Below are 15,294 nucleotides of genomic sequence, written 5' to 3' on the forward strand. Positions count from 1 at the left end.
AATCCTGCTGGTGACTTCTGGGAGGCAGTGGTTCTCAAACTTTGCTGCACAGTAGAATTACCTGGGGACCTTCTGAAACTCCTGATGTTCAGACTCTCTGGATGGATGTCAGGAGCCAGTCCCTGGGAGCCTTTTAAACTCCCCAGGTGATTCCAGTGTACCATCAAGACTGAGACTGTACCTCAGAGTTGTTCCTCCAAGCTTTAGGAAGCTGGGGGTGGGTATTTACCTACCAACTCCAGCTCATCACAAGTTGAGGGCTGCTCCTGGCAACATTAACACCCAAGCATCTCTGGCCGATAGAAAGCCGAAGTGTGCCTGGGATTGGTGATTGGGCAGGGGATGTGGGCCAGTAGTATCAGCTACACAATTAGCTGGAAAGGATATGAAATCTTGGCTTTGTCCACCCACTGGCAGAGCACTTTAAATCTAGTCACTGAAGCCCTTTAAGCCTCAGTTTCCTCATGTGTAATAATTTATTTGTACAAGCTGTAAGGATTGTATATATGGAAAGCACATACAATGCAGTGGATTCTTAATAGACCCTTGTTTTAAACCCAGCAAGGGGGAGGAGGGAGGGAGGGAGGGAAGTTTCCTGCCTTCTCTCCTGCTCCTCTGGCCTTGAGTGTTTTAGAGGGAAAGGTAGTCTGTCAGTGTTTGTGGAATGATAGCGAATCTGGCTGCTGTTGGTTGTCAGGGCTGGCAGTGGCGCTGGCAGCCAGGCCGGGTCTCTCCCACCTCTCACCTGCCCAGTTGAACATCTTTTCCTTCCCGTGGGACAGGAAGATCTTTTCTTGGCCAAGGTGACCTCATCTCTGCTTCCAGACAAGCTAAAGGCCAGATGTCCTAAGGCCAGAATCAATCATTGGGGCTTTCCCTGGTTTGACAAAATCAAGTTAATTTTATGCAATACAGGAATTTTCTCTGTATTCTTCCCCCTCTGGTGCCTGCTCTCATTTGCTGTTACTTCTGTTATTGCTGCTACTACTAATGATAGTTAATACTTGAGAAGTTACTGTGCGCCAGGCATTGTGCTGAGCTGTTTACTCACACTGATCTACTTAACTCTTACAATAACCTTAGTATCCCCATTTTATAGATGAGAAACAGGTTCAGAGAGGTGAAGTGGTGCCCTTAAAGTTCTGTAACAAATAAGTGGCATGATTAGGACATGAACCCACTAAGTCTAACTTTAGAGTCCATCTAGTGTCTTTAAACTACCATTAGTGGCATATGAACACAAAATTGCATGTTGTGTTAGTGAAGATTTATTTACCAATAGCTCAGAAAGCACCGTGATTTCTAGGTTTTCTACTCTGTGAGCACATTGAAGAGGCTAGAAAAAAGAATCATGATTCCTGGATGCTGGAAAAGGGAGGGTGTTTTAAAAATAAAGAGAAGAAAAAACCCAGCAGTGTATTTAAAATAGAGTTAGGGGGTCCCTCTCAATTCTCTTTCTCAGCCCTGGAGCTGAGACAGAAGAGAAACAAAATGTGGATCTTTTCCCTGCTTGAATGTGAATTTAGTGAGTTAAGTTCCAGCTAAGGGGAAGTACAAGAACACAAAATCCTTTTGCTAATCTCTCCCTAAAGAAGGCACAGATGAAAGGCCTCATCAAAGCCTCTGAAACCACCAAAGATGTTTGCCAGCAAAGAGATAATTCAGAAAGGTTTGCGATCTGGTTTGAATTTAATAATTACAAATGACTAATCAGGGGCCATTTGCTGTCAAGTCAGGAGCTGCAGTCTCTCCATCAGTGCATTTTTGCTGCTCTGGTCACTTGGTTATTAAATAGAAAAGCCCTGTGATTAAATCAAGGGGCTGTTCCGACACTAATCAATTCAATCTCAGCCATTTAAAATTAAGTCAGGCCTTGCACTTGCCCTGTCTCTGTGACAGAAGTGGGAACAACACACTGCAAACGTGACTGAAGGTATCCAGAGAACATCCATTTATAACCCTGGGTGATGTAGGAAGTTGGAGGAGGGTCAGGCTGCATCTCAGGTCCTTTATCCATCATCCCGCAGGATCCCCTATCTCTAATACCTTCCCGCCCTCCCCACCTGCCTCTCAATGTCAAATAACAACAAAGCAGCACTGACAATAGTAGTAATAGTAATTCTGGTAATAACCACACTAGCAATAATAATTATCATTTAAAAAATCTCTTGCCATGTGCCTGGCCCTGTTCTAAATATTTTATCTCCTTTAATCCTTTAAATAACCCATATGATGGAGAAATCAAAGTTTACAGAACTGTTTTCTAGACACATATCTCACACACTTGGAACCTGCCTGGCCCGTAGTGGTTCTTCAATAAATATTTGTTGAATGAGTAATAGTGTAGAGAAGCAACCTGCCCAAGGTCACACTAAGGAGCAAATGATGGAGCTGGATTCTCCACTCAGGTCTATCTTGTTTATGCTCCTCATTTCCTTGCACTATGTTAGGCAAATGTCTTATGAACCTTTTAAAATTGTTGTTAAGACACATATCGTTTTGAATAAATATTTAAATTTATTTTATATTATTCATTATATTAATTTAAATAAAACGCCCTTTGTTTTTAAGCAATGTAAAAAGAGAAATAGCATTGGATAGCAGAAGGATCAGTGGTTTGGGAACCAGGGTGGCCTAGAGAAAACTCCCCTCTCTAGCATGAACTAATTTTGCGACCTTGAGCAAGTCACGAGACTGTAAGTGAACACCACCATGCTTGCTTAGGCTGGGTTAAGGAGAAGCTGAAATGGAACAGTCCTTTAAATGGTGAGCACAGTGCTTGGCTCATAGCAAGTGCCCAGTTCCGGCATCCACTTCCCTTCACTTGTACATTGGAAGATACTTGGTGATTCTCCTTTGATTCTAAGACTCTAAGCCTCAAAGGATTCCCAAGACTTGGGTGTAGACAGAATGGAAGCTGGAGCCTAGGAAGAATAAAATAGTCAGGCTTGGACCCAGGCCAGCTCTTCTGAAGATCCATCAGCTGAAGATAGATGGTCAATGCTGTTCACAGAGAGCCTTACCCAGAACCACAGAAAAAACATTTGATCCCCGACCATTTGCTGATAAGATTTAAATGTCTGCCTTGTGCTATCAGAAGGTAGCCAAGCCTAAAAGGATATAGCCATAGAGTGGTTCAGAGAACGATGATGCATCGTGAAAGTGGATGGTGTCACCAGTAGTGAGTCTCAGAGAGGGTCCACTTTATCCATCTAGAGATACCTGCATCTCCATCCGAACTCACATCCAAATACACAGAAGACTTACTCTGTTGCAGATTGAAGAGCCTCCTGATTGTTTTTTTGATTTAAGAAGCATGAGAGGGTTTTTCTGGCACCCAAGCAGTTCTAGAAAGTGTCTCCATCAAATACGTAACCATCAGGGATAAGGAATCCGACAGTGAAGTACACTCAGGCCCTTCGCTCCCATACATTCCCTCTGCAACTGCCTTTCCTCCTTGCCCCAGGTAGGCACCTAGGTGTTCAGATAAAGGGTGCAGGTGTCCATTAAGTTCATTTGTGGTTTGGTTCACTGACTATTTCCTTTCAATGGAAGCATCATCAGTCTTGGGTTCCATGCTGTAAAGCACAGAGGCTGAGTGCCCATGCTGTTGCTCAGGGCAGTCCACGGATGATGCCTGGTTGTAGGTGTGCCTTGTCCTTGAACACATCTGACATTTCTTCTCTTAAGAGGAGTGAAAATCAGTGTCCCACTCGGAGCAATGTCTGAGCAGCCGTAATTTTTTTTTAATGTGCCTATAATATTTTAAGGATAGAAATGCCCCTGCTGGTATGAAAAAGACTCTTTCTTATTTCAAAAGCAAGAATATAGCTTGAACTTGCATGTTTTGGGTCTCCAAGGAAATTTGAGGTTGAAGAATTTCAGCCTTCAGTGAGCTTTGCCTTTGAGGTTTTGATTTAATTTTGGCAGCCAGGTGGTTAGCGGAAGGGGAGGGTGTCACCCCAAGAACACTGGCCTCCTTTATTTATTCTTTTTTTAGTCACTCATTCAGAAAATTTTCATTGGCCTACTGGGGTTTAAAGTTATGTGCCCAAATCAGAGGTCCCAGACTACAACACAATTACTGGGCTCACCCAAGGTGCTTTGTTTTTCATGGTTGAAAGGGAAGTGGACTGTGCATTTGCTTCAGTAAGTTTGACAAGAATAACAGGGTGGGTCTGTGGCACTTCAAGCTGGCCGAGAACCCATGAGACCAAATGTGTAAATGCAGGCGTTTCACACTCAATGGCCTTCCTGCCTAGTAACTCCCCCAGGTAATCTGTCATGGTTTCTGATGCACAGAGGAGGGGCTGGTGGAGTGGGTGCCTGTTTTGTTCCCTCCACTCCATCCACCTGTGCCCCTCCTGAATTTGGGTAACTGGTAAAGAAGACAAGCTTCTCAAAGGGAGCAGGACCAAGGGCATCAATTTAAAAAAAAATCAAGAAATACTCTTCCAGGGGAGCTAGCTATGTATGAAGTTCTGGGAATGTGATCATGACAGACAAAAATCCTCCCTTCATGGGCTTACGTCTCACAAGAAGGTCAACCACAAACCAGAAAACAAAAAATTAAAGTGTCTCTCTAAAACAGGTCTCCCCTGCTCGTCTCTGTCTCAGCACCTAATCTGACTCATTCATAGCAGGGATCACAATTTGTACTTACTCTGTTTTCTTTTTATTCCCCATTAGAGGGCAGGGAGTAGGCCTGGCTCACTCACTGCTTGATCCCAAGACCCAGAGCAGGGCTTTGCACATCAGAAAGGCTTGGTGAACCTAAAGCGAATGAGCAAACAGCTAAGCAGCACTTTGTGAGATTTTTGCATTTGGGCCCAAAGTTTAAACTTCAGGCTCCTTCTGTGTTGCTGGCCGTGGTCAGTCACTACCCTATGTGATGGAAATTAAAAAGAAAATCGACTTTGATAATCTACACAGATTTTATTTCATAAAATGTGTGAGTTTCTTAAGGAGATCATTCTCTCAGATTAACTGGCCATGGCTTAATTTAAAAGGCCACTAGACTTTTGTCTTCTGGGGTTGACCCTTAGGGTGCAGAGAAGCATCTGGGGTTAGTGGCTCAGAAGACTGTGTTCAAGCACTGGGTCATGTACTGAGTTGGTCTGGAAAGGGCTATACACCTCTGAGGGGAAGGGCCTCTCTTCTTATCCCATCTTCTTCGCAAGTGGGGGCTTCTTGGGGTAACAAGCTGCTATAACATATCATGCTGACAAATCATCAAGCCCTGGGAATGGCACTGTAGGGCCATAAAATCCCATAATCTGACGGTCCCAGGTAGCAGCATACATCTCTGTAGCTAACAGTTTGGGTATCGCCTAACAGGAGTGGCCATTTATTGTGCCCATACTATGTGCCAGGCCTTGTTTCAGTGCCACACATCATCTCTGATCCTCATGACAGCCTGACCTAGTGGGCGTGATTTCCACTTTACAGAGAACATTCCAGAGCCCCACCCTCCCCACCCTGCCATGGCACGTCTCAAGATCCCAGGTAAAATTCTGTAGCCTCTCAAGGTAAGAGAAGCCAGACTCAGGAAGGGCACGGGTTACCCTGGGCAGCAGGACACCAACACAGCCATTCCTTGCTCTTCTACCCCAGCACATGTTACTAATTGATTGCGGCATTCTCTCATTTGCTATGCTGTGAAATCCTCCTCAATACAGTGCTCCAGGCAGATGCTACTAGACATTCCGGATGGCAAATGAGTGGTAACCTATTTGCCAAGCATGCTTTAAATGGTGTGTGTCTGTGTGAGAGAGAGAGAGAGAGAGAAGGGTTTTGCCCTAGGCATTACAATCCTGGATGCAGAGTGTTACACTGTAGACGTGTAACTTGGAGCAAATTGCTTATCTCCCCTGACTTCAGTTTATTCACCTGTAGAATGGGAACTATTCCTTGCCATACTTGCCTCAAAAAGTCACCATGTGAATTGGCCTCAGTGACACCACAGTGATGGTTCTAACTATAACTGGTTAATGAATCAGTGACAGTGAGACCCCTATGCAAACATGAAGCACACTCAAAAATGGCAAGTGGCCCTCAGCATCTTTTCAAGATTCCCCCCAAAGGCCCTGAGTGGAGTATTTAACTCCCTAAAAACCACGTGGTAAATCTGTTAATGCAGATTATTGGACACTGTCTCAGGATAGCTGATTGAGTATCCTGGTTCCTGGCACTGGGTATCTAAATTATCCCACTGCTCAAGTGGAATAATGTGTAGGATCTAGCACTCCAAACTCTGGATAGAAGTGTGTTCACCTTTGGGATTTTAAGTATCTAGGTAGCTGACTATGGAAAATGAGGCTCTAATCCCCTCCCCATCTTTGTCTGGCAAACTCTTATTCATCCTTCAGACCTATTCAGATGCCTCCTCCTCTGAGAAGACTTCCCTAGCCCTCACCATGGTCAAACTGATTACTCCCTCACTGTGTTTCCAGAGTCCTCCACCCCATGTTTTGAGCACCTCCTATGTACCAGGCACCCTGCTAAGCTCTAAAATGCATTATTGCGTTTACTCCTCCCCATTGGAGAATAGAAGCTAATGTTACCACCTCCACCTTAGAGTTGAGAAAGAGTGACTCCGAGAAGGGAAGTGACTTTCCTGGGATGATTGGATCTTACCGTATTACAGTTAATCACATGAATGTGAGTTCCTTAACTGTGGAAGTTGCTGATCTCTGCATTCCCTAGAGCACACACAAGGCCTGGCACATAGTAGATGCTCATCAAATCTTTGTTGAGTTGAAGTGAAGAAATAATAGAACAATTATAGCGAGACAGACAAGGACAGCTCTTGCTGCTTTCCTATCTCTGCTTGTTTTCATACCCATCGTCTGATAGAGGAGGAGGAGGTGGTGGGCCTCTTTGGGGGTTGGAGACTCCAGATGTCCCTGGACTCCACTGTAAACTCATACCAGTGATTCTGGTCCCCTTGGTAGCTTTCTGCCAAGTAGGATCGGGAGACTTAGCAAGTCACAAATTAGGGATTCAAGAAATTCTTACCTGGTTGGTTAAGCTGGGGATGCAGAAGAGAGGTAAATGTATCTTTGATGAGCTTTATTGTGCTGTGGGTGAATTTTCTTTTCTTTTTATAAAGAGGATAATATATTTTTCCATGTCCAACCTGGTAGACTTCCTCCATCATAAGTTCATCTCAAATATAATTTTCTTCAGCTCAAATAATGACTTTTCTGCATCTTGGTATTTATGGCTATAAAATAGGAAGTTTGGAGAAGATGTCTAAGATTCTCTCCAGCATTCTGGTTCTGTGATTACATCAGCACCCTGGACGAGGTTTAGAACAAATTTAAATTACCCAAGTATTATAAAGCAGCTTTAAAAATGGAATATCTTTAAGTGAATTAGATTTTCTTTCCAGTCTAATCTCTTCTTCCAAGTTAATAAAAATATGAACTTTGTATCTAAATTTCTAAGCTTTGACATACAGAGACATTTTGAAAAATGGAAATATAAAGAAAAAAACTGTAGCAGCATGAATAAGAACAGTAATACAAACCAATTAACCTAGAGCTTAATAGTTTCCCACAATTTCTTAGGCTTTCTTAGAAGTATTAATTTTTTCAATCTTTATTTTTTATTGAAATGTAGTCAGTTTACAATGTTAGTTTCAGGTATACAGTATAAAGCATTTCAGTTATGCATATGCATACATTTTTTTTCAGATTCCTTTCCATTACAGCCCATTACAAGAAATTGAATATAGTTCCCTGTGCTATACAGTAGATTCTGTTGTTTATCTACTTTATGTATAGTAATGTGTATCTGTTGACCTATTCATTTAGATAGCTTGATTAAAGGTATCGGGTAACATGGTAGAAATGATAAGGATTACATGTGCTATTCGATTGTGTTTTTTCTTAATCAAAGCTGTAATCCCTGTTTACATTTGAACTTTATCATTTGTCTTACAGCGAAAACGGAAGCAGAGCACCCAAGATGAAGATGCTGTTAGCCTTTGTAGTCTTGATATAAGTGTAAGTACATTCCTTCCTACCTCCCTGCCATTAGAACACCACTCATCTCTAAATGTGTTTGTGAATATTCTGTGCACTTTAAGTGGGGTTCTGGGATCCAACTATGGAAGTTGTGACCTGGAGGGAAACCTTTTTTTTTTTTTTTTAATTTCATTTTACTGGAGAAAGCTGTGTGGCAAACTTAAATTTCCAAGCCAATTATTTATTGCCTGTGTCTTTTCTCTAATGAAATGAACTATGAAGTCAGCGCATCTGAGTAGAATCTAGATAAACACCACTGTGCTGTTTTAGAGGCTGGTTCCAGAAATGGACCCGATGTTTGTCCCCCTTTGGGGGAAGGTAGAACTTTGGCCCAGCTCAGGCAGCTGGGTGACCCAAAGGCCAGCAACATGGTAGAGGAAGTGGCTTTGGATTCAACAGATCTTAGTTTGAATTAAGATTCTATACTTACCATTTGTGTGACACCTATCCTCACCTCCGTTTCCTCATCTGAAATAGACTTAACCTAACAGAATTGTCGTGAGAGCAAATAAAACAATAAAAGTAAGACTACCAAGCACATTGCCTGGTACATACTAGGCACCTACCAAATGTTAACCTCATTGTGTTTTCCTTTAAATGCAGAGGTTTGCAAAAGATGTTTAAGTGACATGGTAGTTGAGTGCTGGCAATGATAGATGTTAAAAGCTTTCTTGGATTTTTCAGGCCCGTGTCCTTGGATGCGTAATTTCAGTAGCTTTCTTTGCATGGCCTCCTTGTCTCCCCACTGACACAACTGGGAAGCCTACCGTACTGCATTATCCAGGGACCAGAGGGTAGGGATCAGGCCCTCCCTGGGCTCCCATGTCTATTCATCTGATACACTCCCTTGAAGTTTAATTGTTGTGCACAATGTATCCATCTAACGTTAGGCCCTGGTCTTTCTCCTCTACAGAGACCACAAAAGCCATTGTTGTGAGATGATGCTTCTATACTAAGAATTAAGAACTGGGTGGTGGTCCTGGCTCTGTCTATAACTAATGATGTAATTTTGGGCAAGTCATTTCCCCTCTCAGGGCCTCAGTTTCCTCATCTGTTAAAAAAAAAAAAAAAGAAAGAGATTTGAGATCAAGTCTTCTAAAACCATTATGAAAATTTGAAACTTCATTGGACATGGATTTTTGGGCTCTCATCTGATGACATTTATTTATCAGTATAAACAATGCTTTTAGTTATTTTTAATTGTGGCAGAGTTTTTGTGATGCCAACAGCCATGATGGAGTGAGCCTGAACTGGCATTAATGTTCTTGCACATCTTTATTTCACCATATGGTGTTTGTTCCAGTCTTTAGACCATCAGATTGATGGAGTTGGACCAGTTTATTAGTTGTCATGGGAACAGGACAAAAAGATGATGTTCTTCTGGGTTTTACTTTACTCACTGAATGTTTTATTGTTAACAAGTCAAGTCTGTGGAGCTTCCCTTATTAGCAACATATTTTTCATGTTTGAATATTTTTTATTTTGTGGAAATTATTAAAATTGTTGACTTTCAGAATATATAGAGCCCTAAGCCATTGTATAGTCTAATCCCCTCACTTTGAAAATAAGAAGTAGAAGCCCAGGGAGGTGTAGTGATTTAAAAAGATTTTAATCACGGGGGAGGGTATAGCTCAAGTGGCAGAGCGTGTGCTTAGCATGCACAAGGTCCTGGGTTCAATCCCTGGCACCTCCACTAAAGATAAATAAATAAAATTTCCTCCCCCCAGATACAGAAATAAAAATAAAAATAAAGTCAAATGGCGTCAAAAACAACATTAAAAAATAATAATAAAATAAAAAGACTTTAATGTAGGTCATTTCTAAGATCATGCCTCATCACACATTTTTTTCCTGAACTATATTTATTTTTCAGGAAAACATGTTTCCAGAAGCTTTATTCAGAGAAAAACAAAACTCTCTTATATGAGAGGATTATTTGCAACTACAAGTTGTGATTTGGTTTTTGTGTTGATTGGCATCGATGAACTTGCCTTCTCATCAAAGGCACCTAAGCTTATGTAATGAATAATTTAACATCTTTTTTCCTTATGCAGCTGCAGAAGGTATTTTTCTCTCTCTCTCTTTTTTTAACCATCTCATATCATGTTTTGTCATAGTCAAGAGACTTTCATGGACAAGAAGTCTACCTTTATGCTTAGGGATTCAGCTATGGTCAAACTCCTTTCTCATTTGTTTGGCATTTTTCCTGAATCTTGGCAAACAAGTTTCAGAACCTGGGTAGAGTTTCCTCCAGATATTGCCACATAGTATTATAACCATTATAAAACTTAGAAGAATCCTAGAAGCTATTGGAGGACATAAAAACTGGTATCTTGCAGGTTTACTGACTATCCAAGTCATATGGAGATGACAGGATGTTTTACAGATTCAGATGTGGCCACAGAGGAAGTGTTACTTATTTTCAGTGTCTTGCACCTAGCAAGCGCTCAGTAGAGATGAGCTGAATTGAACGAAGTGGTGGGTGGAGCCACTCATGAGGAGATATTTTGCCATAAAGGCAACAATGTCTAAATAAATATCTGAGTCCAATAAATTAATTTCTCTAAGAGATAAATGGCTTTGTAGGCTCCTCAAAGGTGCTTTAAATGGTGATATCCAGTAGAGTCAATGTCCCTTAACTAACCAGCAACGTTACTGAAAAGTTGTTTTGAGGCTGTGTCTATGTGTAGTGGAAAGTATCTGAAAAAAAAAACGATACGTTCCATGGATGACTCATACCAGAAGATATGAGGGTTTGGAAAAGTAATATTAGTAACTCTCAATTTTGATTCCACTTAATAAGAGGAAAGACATTCACCAGATGAGTGCTTTGAACAAGTTGCTAGGTGGGGGATGAAGTCTTTTGGGGATCATGGTCAAGTTTCCATTGAGTGGTAGCCCAGTGTTGCACAGTGGGCTCTTGGTAAATACTGATTGATGGATTTTAACAACAAACAAAAAGAAAAATAGTGAGTCTACCTAATGTGTATGTGGAATTCAGTATATATATTTTAAAGAAATATATCTGTGACATAAATTTGGGAAATGTTAGCTCAGAAATCTACCCCCCTTTGATACAAAGCACACGTAGAGCTCCCCAGGGTGTCTGAGTGATGATAACACCAAACATTCCCACTGACATCGTGCTTTATTTTAAAACCTTGCATGACAATTCTGATAGGTGCCTGGAAGGGAGTTTTCCTACGAAACTCCTCTGCAAACCTCTTGAACTTGGGCTTGGAGACTAAATGGGAGTGGGTAAGCTAAGGAAAGAGCTTATTCTTACAGGACAAGGATCTTCAGTTGTTTGGGGCAGGGGAAGGTCATGGACTCTTTTGAAACTTTGGTGATCGCACTGGACTCCAAAAAATGTTGTAAGTTTTAAGTGTGATTTCATGGACTCCATGGAGCCCAGTCAAGAACCCATGTTAAAAATTCCTCTTGAAAAGGAAATTGGGAGGGTCTTAAAGCATGGCGGTGTGTGTCCAAAGAATTATTCTCCCACCCTCCACCCCTAGCACTTGGTGAAAAATGAATTGTGACTGGAAAGTCCTTGCTAGTTGACAATGTAATTCGTCTTTATTTTTTCCCACCACTTTACCCAATCCACTGACTGAGCCCCCAGCTTCCTGGCAGGATAAAATGCAAACTATTCCAGAAAAAAAAAAAAAAAAAAAAAGCAACCCATGCTTTGAGAACTTTTGAGAACAATTTGCAGTGTGGAGAATGCTCCAGGCAGCCGCCTACAAATCTCCTCTCACGTCAGAGGATATGAGTGGGATGATTTCAGGGACATTGCTTCCTCCACAGCACTTTTCTAGTTTAAATTCTAATGGATGAGAGATGCCTGAGTGAAGAGCTGGGTTTTATGGTCCCTCAAGAAAGGCCCTTGGCAGAAGACCCAGGTGCCCCTGATGGAGGAGGACACAGCTTAGCACCAAGCATCCTTCATCAAAAAACATACGAGTTTTGGGTGGCATAAAAATAGTTTCCAAAGATAAACCAATATAAAAGATAAAAAGGAATATGTGTTCCTTGTAGAAATCTGGAAAATGTGAATAATAGAATTCACTGATACTCTCACCTCAAAGTAGTGGCTACATTTTGAGGTATTACCTTCCTGGCATTATACACACAGTCACTTAACATTTTTCATCATGAAATATTGCAGACGTACAAAGTACTATAAAGGATAATGTAAAATTCCACGTAGCTACCAATGCAACTGGAATATGCCCTTAACAGCAACGCTGCAGGCCTTGCAAACCCATTGCTCTGCCAAGTTTAATGTTTACTGTTGCCTTGCTTGTCTGTAAATGTGCTATGTACATGTGTCCCTAAATAGCATATGTCTTTCCAACCAGCTTTTAAAGTTTATATGAGCACACAGTTTTAAAAAATTGAAATCATAACACATTTTAACTTATGCCTATATTTTCCACTTACTATATTAAGATAATTTCACCACATCCTGAAATATTCTCCAAGAACTTTGTCAAATGAGTGGCGAGAAATTCGCATTTCGAGAATTGTGGGAAACTTCGCTTGCCCATTTTGAAATTGGAGGACGTCACCATCTGACTGCTGGAAGCCTTTTTCAGAGAGTGAGAAATGCGATATTAATCTAACCTGACATCGATTCACCGTTAGTCCAGACCAGTTAATACAGAGGCTTACCTTTATTCAGCATGTGTTTATTGAGTGCCAACTGTCTGTCAAGCACTGTTATAGATGTTGGAGACACAGCGGAAATTAAAGCAGATCTCAAAAATCTCAAAAAAATTTTAAAAAAAAGCACTTTGTCAAATGGATGCACCAAATTCATTTAACCAGTCCTTCACTGGATATTTAGATAAGTTACAACTTTTCACTATTACAAATAACACTGATGGGCATTCAAGAATATCTTTGTGTGATCGTTTTTCAGTAGGATAAATTATAAAATTCCTGGCTAAAAGGGAATGAATATTTTTGAAACCCATGAAAAGGTTTATGCCACTTCTGGCAGCAAGAGGTGGAAATGCAGTTCAGAGCATTTGAGTGTCTTGTGCGGAAACTCAGAATGGGGGATTGTTTTCAGTTTTCTCTCACACACCACTCTTTCAGCTGTATCACCAGTCCCTTGCTAAGGCTGTGACTTTATATGGGACACCCTCTCTCTAGAAGGAGCCCCTCCTGCCACCCCTGGCAGGGCCCAGGCCCTCTCTTAACTGTCTGGGATGAGGAATGAGGCTGGTAGTGGTGGAGTTACTGGTGGGGCATCATTTCCATGCTGGTGGGGCTCCCCGACTTGAGCAGGTGGCCAAACCATGACTGGGGTTGGGATGAGATTCGTTTAATCCTCAAAACAGTCCCATGACAATAGGTGTTATCATACCCTTCTTGTAGGTGAGGAAACTGGGGCTCAGAGAAATAAGTTTGCAAAGCCCCAGCTTTTTGTAGATTGAAGTACAGGATAGTTGGATTCTACAGCTTCCATACACTGCCTCCAGCACAGGGAGGAAAAGAAAGTGTTTGGTGCCATGGCTTGTGGCAGTGGAGGCATAGGACGCTCAGCTGGTCTTACTGGCAAACCACCTTTGAGGTTTATGACGTGTACCTTTAAATTAACATTACCTGTGCTTTCCAGTTACTAACTCTGTTACTTGGATGCTCAAAGCACAGAGTCGGTACAGCAGAGGGGAAAGCTTACCGGTCTCAATGAAGTTGAGCGACATTTCATCGCTAGGATATGTTAAGCTCGACAAGGAACAGCAGCAAGATTTTATCCCTGTTCAGCGGAGTCCAGATAATTAAAAAAGATACCATTTCTGTGGTTTTGATTCTCTTGGTCTGTTCTGGAACTAGCTAACAAGGGAGATTAGCCTTGCCCTGGCCAGCATGAGGCTTTGATGGATTACATGGGAGATGTTAATAATGCTCTTATCGCCGAGGAGACCAGGCCTGCCCCCGAGATGGGGTCTTCAGTAGTGCATACTTATACTAACCTGTTGGCATTTTTCTGTTTTGGATTTATGATCTGCTCTTGCTGCCAGTGAAATTGTTTGGGTCTAAGGTAGTGGAGACCCCATGTTGAGACCCAACCCAAGGTTGTTCTGACATTGCCATCTTTGATGGCAAATCTGCTTATTGTTGACAGAGGCACATTTTATCTTGCCTTTGGCCTAATTGATTGGGTCATGGGTTGTAATAATTTCGCTATGCGATCTCTGAAATATTTTCTCTTTGAGCCACCTCTTGAAAAGCACAGTGACAAAGAAATTCCAAGGAGCTTCAGTATATGCTCTCAGAAGTTAATGATGTAACAAATTGTCAGTCATCGTTTGTTGTTCCCCTTCAGTGACTCAAATGGGGCCCATGATGACTGAGGGTTCCCGAGTTCTGAGAATGCCTATTTGACTGACTTTGTCATTAGAACTACAAACTTTGGGAGCTTAGAGACTAAACACCACTCTGTACCTCAGTTTCCTTACCTATAAACCGATATCCCAGCAGTGCCTTGCCTTGGAGTTGTAAGGTTTAAAATGAGTTAATTCACGTAAAGCACTTAGTACCTGGCCCTTGGTGAGCACAAAAAAACACTCGCTATCATTGCTCGTGATTTTATAATACAAAATTGACTAAACTTGAGGATGTTTGTTGTTGGCACAAGTGTTCCATAAATAGAAATGATTATGAAACTTTTTAAAAGTACCAAGGTATGAAGAGTTGTATACAAGGAGTTTTATTACAGCATGTTTTTTGGTTTTTGGTTTTTGGTTTTTGGTAATAGCCAAAATCTGGAAACAGCATGAATGTCCAAATTATATAGAGACTTGTAAATGTATTATAAAATAAAAGTGTAAAACACAATTACAGAACATATAACTGTATAAATTATGCCCCTAGATGTTTATATATGTTTGTCCACATGAAGGAATAAGCATGGAAGAACATACCCTGCGTTGTGGATAGTGATTACATTGGGAGAATGGGACTATAGGAAGGGTGATTGAGTTCCTAAGTTTCTTAGCCTTTGGCATCTTGTGAAACCTCTGAACCTTCCCCCCAGAAAACTGTTTATATGTGCTTAAAATAACATATATTAGGTTAGAACAAAACCCAGTTGTACTGAAATACAGTTACCAAAATATTTAAAAACAAATTTGTGGTAAGAGTTACGTAGGTGCTTCTTAATTAATGCATTAAGTAACAAGATCTGGCAACAAGTCTAAAAACTAATATACCTTCCATGAAATGATTAAATATTTTGAAATACCCACGC

General features: G+C 41.2%; 1 protein-coding gene across 6 annotated transcripts in view; it reads left to right on the forward strand.

The window, feature by feature from the left end:
• Nucleotides 1-15,294, forward strand: part of ARHGEF3 (Rho guanine nucleotide exchange factor 3) — a 281,665-nt gene that overhangs the window by 142,078 nt on the left and 124,293 nt on the right. For all 6 annotated transcript variants that reach the window (XM_074344626.1, XM_074344627.1, XM_074344631.1 and 3 more), the window contains one exon: nt 7,947-8,009. In XM_074344626.1, the coding sequence (XP_074200727.1) occupies nt 7,947-8,009 (63 nt within the window). The remainder of the gene's footprint in view (nt 1-7,946; nt 8,010-15,294) is intronic.

Source organism: Camelus bactrianus, chromosome 17, assembly GCF_048773025.1.
Source record: "Camelus bactrianus isolate YW-2024 breed Bactrian camel chromosome 17, ASM4877302v1, whole genome shotgun sequence".
Lineage (NCBI taxonomy): Eukaryota > Metazoa > Chordata > Mammalia > Artiodactyla > Camelidae > Camelus > Camelus bactrianus.